The sequence below is a fragment of the Podarcis cretensis genome, assembly GCF_951804945.1.
Source record: "Podarcis cretensis genome assembly, chromosome: 4".
In the NCBI taxonomy this organism is placed as follows: domain Eukaryota; kingdom Metazoa; phylum Chordata; class Lepidosauria; order Squamata; family Lacertidae; genus Podarcis; species Podarcis cretensis.
Window position 1 is genome coordinate 32,565,376 of NC_137173.1, and position 16,065 is coordinate 32,581,440.

At 42.3% G+C, this 16,065-nt stretch overlaps 1 protein-coding gene across 3 annotated transcripts in view; it reads left to right on the top strand.

Moving 5' to 3' along the window:
* LSAMP (limbic system associated membrane protein) overlaps positions 1 to 13,912 on the top strand; it is a 460,055-nt gene extending 446,143 nt beyond the window's left edge. For 2 of the 3 annotated variants that reach the window (XM_079974033.1, XM_079974034.1), the window contains one exon: positions 2,903 to 13,912. In XM_079974033.1, coding sequence (XP_079830159.1) covers positions 2,903 to 3,000 — 98 coding nt within the window. In that variant the 3' untranslated portion in view covers positions 3,001 to 13,912. The remainder of the gene's footprint in view (positions 1 to 2,902) is intronic. The other variant, XR_013838256.1, reaches the window with a different exon arrangement.
* Positions 13,913 to 16,065: the final 2,153 nt, after the last annotated feature.

The following is a 16,065-nucleotide window of genomic DNA, read 5'->3' on the forward strand; positions in this document are numbered from 1 at the left end:
ATAATGTCGGAATAATGTTAATAATCTCAGCATGTGTACACCTGCAATATATACTGTTTGGAAATTGTTTCATACCATTTTAGTCTTGCAGGACAAATAGGTCCAAGAATTCAGTTGTCACTGTTGTCATGGTGTAGCAGCATTCCCTGTCCAACAGTAGAATTCTCTGTAGTAGAATTCACATAACTAGGATTTTGATCCAGATGTATATGTGTACAGCAGCTAAGACAGTGCTCCTATCCTTGTGAGTTTATCAGCAATCTTACTGATCAGCTGTTTTGTGAGGAGGGGGCAGGAGGGGGTTTAATTCAGTCCTCCGCTCCTCCACCCAAATACTTCATCAATAACAAATATCCTTTTTTTCTGAGCAGGGCTTCCTGCATACAGTCTTGGAAGTTAGACCGGGGAAGAGCACTTCATAGAGCATTTTTTTGGCCCCACATTTCTCTAGCTAGCAAGAGAGTCTTCAGAATAGCTGAGGTTCAGGTTGGAGCAAAGGATTCTATTGGATTTACATAATGCAAAATGAAACGTCAACTGACTCACAGGCATATATTGCAGCGTGTATACACTGTATACACTGTATACTACAGGGAATACCAAACGGAACCTCTGCCTGGAGATCATTCCAGGCAGGAGAGTAGCAAATGGGAAGCTGAATGAAAGGACGTCCGTCGTGTTAGCAGTTAATAGTCCTGTTGCTATTCTGCATTATTTGTTGCTGCGGCAGTGAGCGCCTTCCGTTTCCCCCACCCTTGTAAAAATCAAAGCTTTGCTGGCATTCCTGTTGCTCCTCCCCATAGGACTTGCCCTGCAGGAGCACAAACGTTACATTGAAATAATTCCCCCTCCCGATTACCAGATAAATAATTATGCAACCTCCCCTGGGACTGAAGGCATTTGCTGATTGGTTCCATGTTTTATTGATTAGAGTGCTGTGATGAATCTGCCCCGGAGGAGCCAGCGTCTGGCTGTAAGCAGACGGTCGTCAATGTGCAGAATTATAACGAGTCCTGGCATTCAAGGGCCACCACACACAGGGAGAGCAAACAGGTGTACCACACTGCCTCCCAAGGAAGGGAGGAGGGAACAAAAGCCCAAAGAGAGAGCCACTGCTCAGTCTCTCCTTCTGCCCCCCGCATGACTTTATGACAGGAAATGGGGACCAGTCCTTAAAGGGAGGCTGATAACTTTTTCAGTAGCTTGTGATCCATTCCTTGGTGGGAGAAACAGTCAGTTACCAGCAAAAACAGGTATCAATCCCAACTCCACCTTCTTCAACTCAGTGTGATGCTGGAGGCGGATTGCTGTTTGTTCCAATTCCAAAGTAAAGAGTGTGCTTTCCAGCAGAAAGCTGTGGGGCAAACTGATCATAGCTGTGCTTTCTAACCACAAGACAAGATGAAGTGTGGATGAACCCTAATTCGCATGATAATGAAACTTACATGACGAAAACATTTTTATCTATAAATCCTTTGAACAGCTTGCATCCTACATACTGCAATGACCCCCTACTCTCCTGTGCTCCGGATCAGGGCCTTAACCACACCATCCATGACTTATGGGGATTTGAGGGATTTCTTAGTAGCAGTCACACAACACTGACTGAGTACAAACAGATGATTCTGAGGTTTGCCCTCCCATCTCAAAGTGTCTATCATCTTGCATGGTACATATTTGGCATATACGATGGATAGATAGATAGATAGATAGATAGATAGATAGATGGATGATAGATAGATGATAGATAGATAGATGATAGATAGAGATAGATGATAGATAGATAGATAGATAGATAGATAGATAGATAGATGATAGATAGATGATAGATAGATAGATGATAGATAGAGATAGATGATAGATAGATAGATAGATAGATAGATAGATAGATAGATAGATGATAGATAGATAGATAGATAGATGATAGATGATAGATGATAGATGATAGATGATAGATAGATGATAGATAGATGATAGATAGATAGATGATAGATAGATAGTAGGTAGGTAGATTAGATAGCCTTATGCTTTAAAAAGCAACATATTGTTGTCCTTTTCCTAAAATCCTTGCCAGGCAGGCCATTCAGTGTGTGTGTGTGTGTGTACAGTGGTACCTCAGTTTTCAAACTTCTTCATTGACAAACATTTCGTTTTTTGAACGCCGTAAACCCAGAAGTAAATGCTTCGGTTTTCAAACATGCTTCGGAAGTTGAACATGCCACTCAGCTTCCATGTTGAGTTTTCCATATTGAGTATTCCGTATTGAGTTTTTGGTTTTCAAACGTTTCATAACTCAAATGGTCTTCTGGAACGGATTACATTCAAAAACTGAGGTACCACTGTATATATGTGGATACAAATCTGAGCTCAAAATATTGAGGGGTTGGACTCAAAAGGAGATAATGGATAGGATTCACTTAACAAGCCCCGTTGGCAGAAGCCCTGCACAAGGACTTCCGTTTTTGTGATGCAGTTCTCCAGTCCCCAGTTGGTCTGAGAACCCCTGGAACATTATGTGTGGGAAGAAGAGGGGGGTTCTTCTGTCTGGCAAGCGACAATGCATATGCAAATGGAATATTTGTCATGTCAAATTCCACTCAACGGCATTTCTCTCTCCTTCGTATAACTTCTCATCTCTGGAATTGGTTAAAAGGCATTTTTGGGTTGCCTTGGGTAAGTTAAAGTGACTAACAAATTTAATAAACAATAATAAATAATAAGAGCAACACATCTTAACTACTCCCATTCTGATTTCTCCTGGCAGGAGACACAAAAAATACAGGGGCAGGGGAGACGGACCTTATCTGCTAGAGTGTGGTTTTTCCTTTGTATTTCTCTTCTTGTATAGTTTGTATGTAATCCCCCACCCCCTATTTTTTGTCTTCTTTCTCTCATCCCATAGGACCTGGTACAGGGATAGCAGGCAATGGATCAATGTGTCTGGCCGTACCACTGTGGCTCTTGGCAGCTTCCGTGCTCTGCCTACTCAGCAAATGTTAATAACATCTGAATTTTAAAAAAAGGAAAAAAAATATTAAAAACCCAGCAACAACAAGAACAACAACACACAAAGCAAAACAAAAATATGTGTCATACAGGAGACAGAGCAAGAGAGAGAGAGAGAGAGAGAGAGAGAGAGAGAGAGAGAGAGAGAGAGAGAGAACGGGGGAAAGGACAGTTTCTTTCACAATTTTATGTGTGTACCGCAACAAAGGGGGAAAATTTCAGTGAAGAAGATTCAGCAACATTTATTCCAACAAACTGTCAAGTCACTGACCACCCAGGAGTAAGGAAGCCTAGATGGATCACTCTGTGGAGACTGGATCCTGCCAAGGATGCCAAGATGCTGTAAAAAAGAAATATCAACAATGAAATTATTGTTATTCTCTCCATTCCCTCATATCATTTCTTCCTTCCTTCCTTCCTTCCTTCCTGGAAAGAGATGGCCTTTGCTTTGGTGTTGATAGTCACAACATTTTGATTGGCATGCTTATTTCTTAAATTGATACTTAACCTTTTCAGATTTCCGGCAAACAGTGATGCAAATTTCTGTAGCTACTGGTGTCCCATGAAGAAACTCCATGTGGTCCTTTGTTTGCTGCTTCCCCTATTAAGCTCTCCCATATTTTCCTTTGTACCTGAAGCCCACAATGTTTTGATTATGCTGAAACATACCAACATTACTCATCTGCCCTCTTGTTCTTAACAGGCCTCGCTTTCTCTCATAAGTGTGTGTGTGTTCACATACGGGCAGGCATGGGTGTATCTGTGTGTGTGTGTCTCTCTCTCAAAAGCATGCAAAGGGGGAAGCCCCTGTGTACATAAGCTCATCATGCTGTAGATAATGACTTGCTGTGTACATGAGTTCAAACATTAGCTTGGATGTGAACGCAGGGGAGCAAGGACATGAGCAAAGTCTTCCCCAGCAAAATTTTGCCTCAACTTCTTTTTGTGATCCCAGTTTTGAGGAGCTGATCCTTAGCCTTCTCCTGTTCTCCAGCTGAATTCATCATGGTAGCTTTCAAATGGAACGTATATATTGTCCCTGTTTAACTCTTCAGTTTGCTTTTATCAGAGCAGGACTGGCGAGCCTCCAAGGCCATAGATAGCCAAGTCCCAAAGAGGCTGCTGAATGAATTATATGAAGATTTGAGGGTGTCAAAGTCTGGAATGAGAGAAGGTTGAATGAGATTAGATCTATTACATCTCACAATGTGGACAAATGTTTGGTAAATTTCTTGTAACTGCATAGCCCATTGTCCAGAGGGCTTGTTGTCCACTGCCCTCAGGCAAGGCAGCATCAGGATCTGCTGAGTGGCTTGGTCAAGGCCAAGCAGGCTCTGTGCATAAAAGACCAGTGGTCTGGAGTCAAAGAAATGAGGGAAATCAACAGAATCCAGGAAGTTCATCAGAAGGTCCAGGAAGCCAGAGAGATTAACTTCAGGACAAAGAGAAGAGTTCCTGAAGAAAGACTGCTGCAGCCTGCAGATCAGAGTTTCCCAAATTTGGGTCTCCAGCTGCTGTTGGACTACAACTCCCATTATCCCTAGCTAGCAGAACCAGTGGTCAGGGTTGATGGGAACTGTAGTCTGAAAACAGCTAGAGATCCAAGTTTGGGAAACCCTGTTGTAGGTGCAAATTATATTGCACCAGCCACTGCTACTTACAGCATGTGTAGCTTGGCTACACAAAGCCCTAGCATTGCCCTATCCCTTAGTCTTTATCCTCCAGCCTTTTTGCTATGCTTAATTTGCACTGGTGGGCATCTTTTCTGTGTGTGAACTGAAATAGATGTGGTCAAAGTCAGGTGACCCTGGTAACTGGGAGATCTCAGACTTCATAGGATGACTAGAGGAAAGCAAAAAAACCAACCCTCTCCAGTAGGGATTTTATCTCACAGTGGTTCTAAAATTATTAATTTCGTGGTTAGTAACCATTATGACCCCTGAGCCTGATCAGCTTTCCAATCTTTTTTTCCCTCTGATTAGAAATCTCAGGAGGGTGCACTGTACTCAACATTCAGCAATACATAATTCTATAAAGTCAGCTTTCTTATAACTATGGTAAAAACAAATAGAAATCTGCCAGAAAGAACAAAGTATTTATATTACTACCATCATTTTGACTTTATACCCTTCAAATAACCAGAAATACACTTAGAAAGTTTTTATGGTTTGAAACTTAGGAAAGCCATCTCCCCAAACCTGAGCAGAGGTCTCCTTGCAAAAGGAAGTTTGAAAAAGGTTTGACAGGCGACTACTATCCACTTGGTGTTTTTTTAGTGTAAACTTTTTCTCTTTTATTTTTTACTGTGCTTGGCTCTTGCCATTCCTACCACAGAAGTAATCCAAGTGCAGGAGATTAATTGGACGCTCATTATAAATTGCAGATGGAGATGGAGAAGAGATTGTGTGTCTCAAGCCAGGTCACTAAGAGGGGTCTGTGCATCCCTGGTGTGAGTTGGAACCTTATCTTTCAGTAATTGAGTCACCTTTGTTTATTTCAGTACTTTACTTGCACTGGTTTGTCATTGAAAATTGGGCAGATATGAAACTAACAGTTGCCTGTAATTCCCATTCCTGATGCCAAATATCCTAGAAAGGGCAGGCTGAACTACTTATGAATTCCTGGCCCAAAGAGGCTGCCTGTAATTTTTAGAAATTGCAAGTGTAACTGGCAGCAGGAATATAACATGAATATAATATGCCCATGTCATGCGTTGATTAAAGGAAACCGAGTGCCCTTCATAGCTTATTGTCAAACCCGTGGTAAAAGTACCAGCCTTTTGCCCCAGCCACAGATTTGGCTAGACCCCACAAGTGCAATCCAATTGCATGGTCTCAGTTTATCCATAAAAGGGGTGGATTCTGAAAAACAACACTAAGATTGATATAAATGCTTCTTTCTCTTTGGGGAATTGTAGATTCCTCATCTACAAGGATGCAGTGGGAGGCATGCAGGAACTGCATAAGGGAAATCTACTCTTCTAAATTGCCCAGTTCCACATCCATAGTTTTCATTCCACTGAATTGCTAAGCAACAAATATCTCCTTTTCTCAATCATTTCAAATCAGTATAACTAAACTGTGCCATCAGCAGTTGTAGAAGCTGAGTGGTTCTAACCTGTAATGCAATTCCTGTATTAGCAAAAGTGGTAATTTACGGGTTAGAAATACAGATGTAAAGTGTGTGTGTGTGTGTGTGTGTGTGTGTGTGTGTGTGTATGCATGCTCTCACACATGCATTAAGTCCTTCCTTTTACTATAATGAGTACCAGCCGTTTACAAAAAGCTCCCTGTAGCTCCGTGCCCACACAGCAAGACAGCTCTCACCTTGATCAACAGCATGGCAGAATCCCCTCCTGCTGCTTTAGCGATTTATTTTCGCTGAGGTCTGCAATTTGGGGCAGACTCAGGCAGTCAATTAAGTAGCCATCCAGGCTTCTCAGTACCATCCTTCCAAGACTTGCAATTTACTGTTAGACAGTATTCTGCAAGGGTAGGAAGCAGAACCGAGGAGTAAGGGGTGGTTGGAGGGTGAGATACAGACAGGAGAGAGCATTCAGCTCTTGGGGAATACCCAACACTGAATTTTGCTACAGTGGCATGTGTCTGACGAGAAATAAATTTACAAAGCAATCCTTCCCACATGCACACATTGTGTGCCTTGCAAAAAGGCAAAAACTGCTGCTGCTGCTCAGATAGAATGAATCTCCAAACCACAGTTTAGTTTCAGCGAGAGCGAGAGAGTGCTTCCTCGTCACTCACATAGAAAATTGCTCCTCATGCTTTTGTTTCGCAGGTAAGGCTGAAAGCCTATGGTCCCTAGGAGGGCATCACATGAGATAACTCAGATCTGCCCATCTGACTTCTGACACAGAGATTCAACATCAAAGAGGACAATTCAGAGTGGGATGAGCCTCCCTCTCTGACAGCACCGGCTTCTTCGGTGCTCAGACCCGACTGATATCAGAGCTCCAGTGTTGAAAGGGCCAATAGGGGTTGTGCTGAGAAGCAGCTGGGGTCCTAAGGATCCTGAGCCCTCCCAGTCAACTTCCAAGAGTCTCGAAACTTCTCTCTCCACTTTCTCTCCCTTTGGAAACAGTGGGAAGAAATGTTAAACTAACAAGCAAGCAAATCTGAGAAACCGAGCAATATAAAAGGTGCCTCTTCCCTCACGTCCATCCTTCTGGCAAAGCCTGGTAGGGTATTGGCTGAAGTAGTTAAACCACATTTCGTTTCACACACACACACACACCCTTAGGATTGCAAGCTAAGTGTCCCAGACCACTACTGCAGGAAGCTACCATGTGGTCACCAAGCTGGATCATCCCACATAAATTCTGCTTTCTGAAAACTGTCTGCACAAAAGTACTGCTAGTGATTTGGCCAACACTTCAAAAAGGTGTGCTGGTTGTGTGTGTGTGTGTGTGTGTGTGTGTGTGTGTGTGAGAGAGAGAGAGAGAGAGAGAGAGAGAGAGAGAGAAGTTGTTTGGGTGAAAAAAATCCACTGTGACTTGGGCTGGTTTTAATTGCGCCAGCAAAAACGCTTCCTTTTGCTTGGATTGTGGGTTGGCTCACTTGCCATGGCTTCTGGTAGTATGTTGTTTACAGAAATGGCATAAATATCTAGTAGCAAGGGATAGGGATTATTTGCCAGGCTTATACATATAAATGCATGCAATGAAATCTGCCCATGATCATGAGAGTAAAAACACATGTGTAACTGCATAGGAGGAAATGACTCTGGGGATGTGATTTTAAGTGGGAAAGTGATGGATGAGGGAAGTGTTGAGTACCCCACTGGTTCTCTACTCCAAATTGCTCCTTCTGAATCTGTTTTTTCCCCACCATACAAGAAGCAGCTGCTGGGATATTATTGCATATTTGCATGTAAAATGCCCCTCTACCCTGAGCTTTAAAGAGAAATTTGTCAATGAGTTTTATTTTCAGACCTGAAACAACTTATCCTTCCCAACACTACTGGTACTGAAACTTGCCAGAAGTCAGATATATGATTCCCTATATAATTAATTAGTTCATTAAGAAATTAATTGCCTTATACAAAAAGTCTCAATGAAATAAATAATGCACACAAAATATGAAATATACAAATTTTTAAAACGCAATAGCAGCAACCCACTACAACTGATAGAATTGTATCTGTAATTTGTATTTTAGTTATTCTGCATTGCCTTCTAAAATTTTGTGAAAGGTGATGAATAAGCGAAATAAATAAAACAAATAATAGTAGTTTAGGGATTCAGTAGCTCAAAATAGGAGTCAGGAAGGATTCATTTCATAATTACAAAGGAAGTCCAGAATACCAGGAACTTGAGATAAAATAGTTGGGGATGGCGGTAGATTTCTCTCTGGGTTTCAAGTGAGAAATATATTATTGTTCTGTTTTAACCCCTTGCTCATTCCAGCTGGAAATGTAGGATGGGGGGGGGGGCTATCAGTAGGGATCCAAATACACACACACACTTACTTCCCTTCTTTCTGAGAAACATCCATCACAATGAAGGGAAATTCTGGGACAAAGCACCTGAAATAGAAGGTTTCTTTAATAATAATAATAATAATAATTTTTTTAAAGAAACTGAAAGCTCCTTCACTGTCCGCCCTTTTCTCAAATTGAGCTTCTCCGGTGAGGTACTTGCCATTGAGGAAGGGAGAAGAAGCGATGCTGAACTCTTGAGGTCCGCCCCCCCCCCAAAAAAAATTAAGCACTTGTCTTCCTGACAGTTCCTGATAGCTTCTTTCAGTGGATTTCAGACCTCATACACAGAGTCCTACATCACCCTTGGTTTATATGCTCATCAAATAAGATTATAATATCCCTATTTTATTTTATTTGTAGCAACATTGGAAAAGTGAGGGAAAACATTTACCTAGGAGCAGGGTGTTGGGGGGGGGAGGAAGAGAAAAGGGTGTTTGGATGTACTTGTCTACCATTGTGGCTTGGTCCCTGGATACAAATTCCATTTCCTCATCCCTAGTGGCTGGTTTGCAATCCATTTTTTTTCATGCAGAAAAGTTGTCAGAAGATCACTTTCCCCCTTCACTTTGCCATAGCGAAGTGGTTCTTCTGTGATATGGCCTTCTGAAATAAGCCCACAATTTACTTTTAGCATTTTTCAGAATCTGGATAATTTTACTGTGAAAAGATGCTATTTTACCAGCCCAAAAATGAAGGGAAAATTCACTTTCTGGTGACTTTTGCAACTCAAGAGCACCCATTGCTCTTTCCCCTGTGATTTAAAGCTTCATCCCTAGTAACTGTTGTTTAAAATGGTGAGTCCTGGGAGAAACCAGGACTGGTAAATGTGCTATAAGGACAGCCTTGGAGTCCTCATAGGAGTCCCAGTCTCCACTCATGGTGGATTCTACAGCTGTGTTCCAACACAAGGCAGAGAGGAGAGGCAGATAAGTAGGCCATGCCAGCTTCCCTGCCACCCCCTCCTAAACAATGATCTTAAGAGAGGTATTTGGATACCCAGAAAATATTTGCGGACAAAAGAAATTTCAGCTAGGAAGGGAGATAGCTTAGGAACTGAAAAGAGCATCTTGTGATGTATCTGTTCCTTCCAACGCTGGTCAGATATTAAGAAAGTCAAGGTGAAGGACAACTGGAATAATGGATAATTCAGTGATATCTGGACTGTATATCAGAACCACCAGTGCACCTGCAGAAATACCTGGAGGTATTGACTGAAAACCATGATGAGCAAGCAAGACTTAAGTCTTTGTGTGACTTGGTGACTGCAAGCCATACATCTGCTCCTGGAATGGAGTTAAGCTTCTGCTTTGGTGATTCTCATCATTGTTGGCTCTTCTCATCCCTTTGTCAGGACTTTTGGGATGTGAGCACACCAACCCAGTAGAACCTCTGGTCTATTGGGAAAGAAGCTAAACCACATTCATCCCCCCGCCCCCAAAGTGCAGAATCCCTCATCACTAACATTGTTCTTCTGTGTCAATGCCATATCTGCTCTTTAGCTTTGCTTTGATTGGGTCATTCACATAAGTGTTGGGCTGAATGCACTGTTTGGTTATTGTAGAGTTGCTGATAAACACTGTGCTACTGGCAGCAATGTGTGTTTTTTTAGGAAAAGAAGACTCAAATCTTATGTTTTTTAAAGTATACTTGTAAAATAACAAAAAAACAAAAAAACAAAAACGCAGGGTTTTCCTTAGACAGGAGAAGATGGGCTGAAGCAGGAAACATGAGAAAACTGCAAGACTTCATGGCTGGAAGAAAGGAGTAGGAATCAAAATTCCCCAGGCCCTCTGCCCCTGACTCATCATGGCACCTTGGCCAACACTTTTATCTGTTCTATGCCCAAGCTTCTCCTCTGTGTAATATGAAAGTATTCAGAGGCACTTTCAAAGAAAGCTTGCATGGGAGTCACAAAGCTTTTAGCATTCTCTAGTTAATGAGAGAATGGCGGGTGGTACTTGTTTTGGAGGAATATTATTTAGTTTTTTGTCCCTACTCTGGAAACTCAAATGTTGCTTTCTCACTGGCCCCTGAACACTTCTGTTTTTTTTTTTATCATTAAGGTCACTAGGTGTTCCCGGGAGTCAGAAAGAGCAAGTAACTTTATGGTGGGGCATTATGGTGTTTCCACTCTTTCCTCTCGTGTGGTCCCTGCTTCCCTGTTTCCTTCCCCCCCTCACAGCCCTAAAAAAAAAAAAAAAAGCTACAGCCTGTCACCGTGCCTGCGTGGTGATTCAGGAGGGGACACCAGTTCCTCAAGACTGTAGGTGTAATCGTGTTTGATTGATGGAAGTTTAACATTTAGTGTTATAAAAACAAAAATACAAAAAAAAGATTGTATTTCTTCTACAAGTTTGTAAATATACAAGAGTGACATGAAATGTCCTGTAACATCCATGCAAAGGAAGAAACACTTAGGTATTAAGATGACCCATTACTTGCTAGCAGATTTCTAACCTTTCCCCAAGTAACTGTGGCTTAAAAAGGAGTGGGAGGCTTGCCTCTTCCACAGCATACCGAGAGAGCATGGAGGCAGCCATCTTGGAATATGTGAACTCCAAGCATGATTGGAGCTCACCATCATTTGTATGTGTCTTGCTATGCAGCAAAAGAGTCAGCTACATATGCCTTTAAACTACCAAGGAGGTAGGTCTGAGGGTCACTGTGTACCTTGACAGCTTGATTATTTCCAGACCACAGCCTTGGAGTTTGTAGATCACAAATCAAAAGCTCTCTCCCTAACATGTTGTGTGCATATTTGATCCTTTTAAGTGGTACCACTTCTGAAAGTCAAGGATACAGTTTGGACCCCAATGAAGGCAATGGGAGTTTGGGCAATGACTTCAGTGGAAGTTAAGTTTTTATGCCTTTAATTCAGTATTAACTAAGCAAATGTCATCGTTTTCATCATGCCTCTAGATCACGAAAAAAAAAGACATATAATATTTGAGGCCACACCAGCATTTTCAGGGGATTAACGAACATTGAATAACGGGGGCAGAGACAGGCTGAGATGCCTTTGCTTTCAGCCACACCAAAGGAGACCTCCATACATCATCATGTACTGTAATTCCTTTACACCTTCTCATGAAAGATTCCAAGTGAATGGAAAGGACATAACTCCTTCTGTACACTTGCTAGTACAATCTGCTGCAACAGTTCTAACTCCAACGAGTGCCACAGTTGACGTCCTCATTGCACCTGATATCACACCAAACTACAAACATCCAGATGTGCTGTGTATGTAAATTTCTGGGTTGTTCCTTGTGGGATGTGAGATATGGACGCTTTCAGTCTCCCTTTTGAGAGGGAATATATATTTCACTCTTGCTTCAAATTCACAGAAACATGGAAATAAATCTTTCACAGGAATGATGATCGGAAAGGTTTTTGAAGTGGAAAGCATGTGGTTTCTGGAGAATAAAATTTTGGTCAGGTGTTCAGTGACTTTAAAAAAAACAACTATGCAAGACTGTAACCCTTGCATGCATATGCATTAACAAAAGGTGATTGAAGAGGGGAGAGGGAAAGGAAATACCCAAGTTTTTGTTTGTTTGTTTGTTTATAGAGATATATAAGGATGCCATTTGTTCATGGGCTACATAGAGAATTTCCCCCTCTTGTGAATGACAAGTATGTGTATTTCAGAGAGGCTGCATTTATCTGTCCCTTTAAAGATCTGAAGACATACAGTGATCCTGATGGGAAAATGTGATATCTTTAAATGCTTAGTTATTATTGTGGATGTTAATCTTAGCAAATAAACCAGAATCTGTGAAAGGCATCTTCCTCTCTTGAGAAGTAATTAGCCAGTGGTGGTAGAGAAGGAAGGTCACATGTTAGAAGGACAGGAATGACTTGAGCCAGTCCAAGGCAAGGTTGTCCACCAAGCACGTCAACGGAAACAGTCAATGCAGAACTTATTTCCCCTAAGTGATGTGGTGCCATCAGTTAATTGAGATGCCATCCTCCAAGCACCACAAAAGAAACCTTCACAAATTATGCTACAGAATGCATCCTACCCCACCCTACATTTTTAAATCTAGATGACATGGTAAACAAAAAGCCATTTTGAATTTAGATGCTAGTTCCTGGAAATAAAGGTATATAATTAAGTGTGCAAAACAATTGGCCTTGTGAATTAACCATGCACACTGCCCTGTTCATGTATCCCAGGTACAATAGATACCACCCTGAGTTCTTTGATGAAAGGGTGAAATGAAAATGTAAAATAAAATAAAATAGAAAATGCCGCTCAGTGCGATATCTTGATAGGGTTGCAGGAAATTCAAAAAGTATTGAGCATCTCCTGTGAAAGTGACTTGTGGGGTTAGAAATATGTCCTCTGCCTTGGTTGCTTCTGTAATTCCTAGTAGTTCAATTAACTCCTAAGGGTTGGATCCAGAGTGTTAGATCCCACTGAAATTAATCGGACTTCTGTTGAGTCATGGTTTAACTTGTCCCGTTCATTTTAATGGGACCCAAGGACAACAAATGTCATCTAGATCCAACCCTATGTGAAACAACCATAACCTACATGGAACAACAATATGCAAGGAACATGGCCACCTAACTACTTTTCACTGAAAGCCTATCTCAAACTAGAGTGTTTTCCTTCTTCTGAAGTTGTTTCATTGGCTCCCCACTTTGGTCAAAGGCAGACATGCACTTGCACGACGACACATGCAGATCCCACCACACAACCCCTTCTGCTTCCTGAACTACGACCACCCCATTACCTCGCCCACCTTCTCCACCTTCCCCCATGGCACATGCAACCTGATACAGACTTGCTGGACGTGCTGTATAATAAAAGTCATAAGCTTTGTGGCTTGTGGTGAGCTCCTGCTAACAAGAAAAGGGTTATGCAGACCAGGGCAGGGAGAGGGTGATAAGTTGTCTCCAGCAACTACCAGCCTTTCCCATTCCCCCATCTGCAGCCAAATTTTTCCTTTGGGTCTCGGGGAGAATATTCAGTCCCTTCTTGCTGCACTGCTGGGCAGTTAGAATTCTCCTCATTAACAGTGTTATATACATATAAATATATATATATATCTATATCTTTATATATATTTTTCCCCAGCACCGTAGACATGATCTGAACTTCTCTTTAATGAAAACGAAAACACGGCCATTCTATTCTGTTTTGTTTTGTTTTATTTCTGTCAGTTTTTCAACAAACGAACAAACCTAGGTTTGTGGAAGAAAATTTTTAAAGGCGCAGTGTGTGTGTAAAAACAAAAAATGACAAAAGCTTTTTTTCTTTTTTTCTTTTCTCAATGTATTTAACTTCTGTTTTTGTGTCTCTGTTTATTTACATCTATGAATGCTCTGCTCTTTCTGTGGTCTTAAAAAAAACCCACAAAAAACAAAAATGAAATAAACGTGAAAAGGAGGAGCTGAGTCTTCATTTCTTGTCATGTCTATGTTTATGGGGAGGGGCTGTGTCACAAAATGGAATGGGCAGGAATGGGGAAGAGAGCAAATTCACCCATCCCCCATACTGTTGCTACTGTTTACTGTTTATAAAGCTATTATATGAAGTGCTATACATCTCAATTGCACCATATTCACGAATAAAAGAAAATGACATTTTATTGTTTCATTAAATAACATCTATTTACAAGAATATCCTTCCACCCTGTTTCTGCTTCAAAGAACCTGGGAAGCCTGAATGTCTGTGATCACAGTCCAGAGAATGGTATGACTAAATCAGATTGAAATCCATCTGAGTTGCTCATAAAGGTAAAGGTAAAGGACCCCTGACAGTTAAGTCCAGTCATGAACGATTCTGGGGTTGCGGCACTCATCTCGCTTTACTGGCCGAGGGAGTCGACGTTTGTCCGCAGACAGTTTTTCTGGGTCATGTGGCCAGCATGACTAAGCCACTTCTGGCGAAACCAGAGCAGCACACGGAAACACCGTTTACCTTCCCGCTGGAGCGGTACCTTTTTATCTACTTGCACTTTGACATGCTTACGAACTACTAGGTGGGCAGGAGCTGGGACTGAGCAACGGGAGCTCACCACATTGTGGGGATTCGAACCGCCGACCTTCCGATCGGCAAGCCCTAGGCTCAGTGATTTAGACCACAGTGCCACTCGCGTCCCTGAGTTGCTCATCGGCAAGTGCTTATTTCAGTTGGGACCAAGACACTCCTGATTCTTGACTGCTCAGTTTGCGAAGCTAATCCATTGATTTCATGTCATCCCAGCACAGAATTCAGGTTCTTTTGTAATGTTGAAATAAGTCTGGATGATTATGTTTGATTGTGAATGTGCAGGAAAGATACAACACTTTGGCTTCTATAAACCCACAGACACAAACAAAAACTTTGAGCTTTCTACCCTACATGACTATTTTCAGTGGGAAGGTATCATTGTTTCTTTTTTCCTCCATCAAAAATATGTCACCAAACATGCATTACAGCAGCTGTTCACTCCCCGGTGAAAAGAAAAAACACTTTCATGGATCCACACAGCTATTAAGACAAGCTCCATCCATTGGGCATGATTATGCAGTTGGCTAAAGCCATGGATTCTGGGAGGTGCAAAGTGGCAGAAAGCTATTGGAGGACAGCCTGCCCTCCCTAAGCTAGCCTAGTACTGCCCTCAGGGGTGATTGATGATACTGTCACATAGGGATGGGGAGGAATTTGATAAACTCATCTTCCAAGGCTGGATCACCCAATGTGCACTGTTGGATCAGATGTTGTTCCACCTCAGAATCCTCAGTTCTGCCAGATTCCATGATGAAGGGTTGAGTATCTCCTTTCCTTTCATTTCCCCTTTCCCCTTTCCATTCCTTTGCTATTAATGCCAGCCACCTAGAGGTGTAGCTAGTGTGCATGGCACCTATTACCATGCATATTGAAAATGGCTCCTGGGAGTGATGGGACCTGATGACATGCTGTTTGTCATGAAATGGAAGAACAATGGGGAGGAGGAAAAGGAGGGAAAGGATCCCTGCAAGGGGTGTAGCTGGGAATGGGACACACCAGGGCAAGCTGAGGATTGGGACAGAGAGTTTGGTGTGGTAAGTACTCATAGGGTGACAAGAGAATGACGAGGCAGCGGTTCTCAACCTGTGGGTCCCCAGATGTTGTTGGACTCCCATCATCCCTGAGATCTGGCCTTGCTAGCTAGGAGTGATGGGAGTTGTAGTTCAACAACATCTGAGGACCCACAGGTTGAGAAAGGCTGAGATAGGGGGTCAGTGCACAGGAACCAGAACAGCAGAACCCATCACCAGAGCTAGAGGAGCCCCTGTCTCCACAAACATGATGGACTCTGAGGCATAAGGAGCAGAGGGTGAGGCAGGCAAGGGCTCATAGTCCAGCTCCCTAGCTGGCCAGGTGGGGGTCGTTAGTTCTGGGAGGAAGTGTGGGATTTCTTAGCTGAAGTAGGCTTGGAACAGGTGAGGGTCACATGCCTCATCAAGCCCAGATGATGCAAACAGCATGCGGAATATAAAAGGGCAGCAGAGTAGAGGTGCTGTGTTGCTCAGCTGCCCATGCTGATGGACCTTTACCTGGATGCTCCTGGACTTCCACGGGACTGTGCT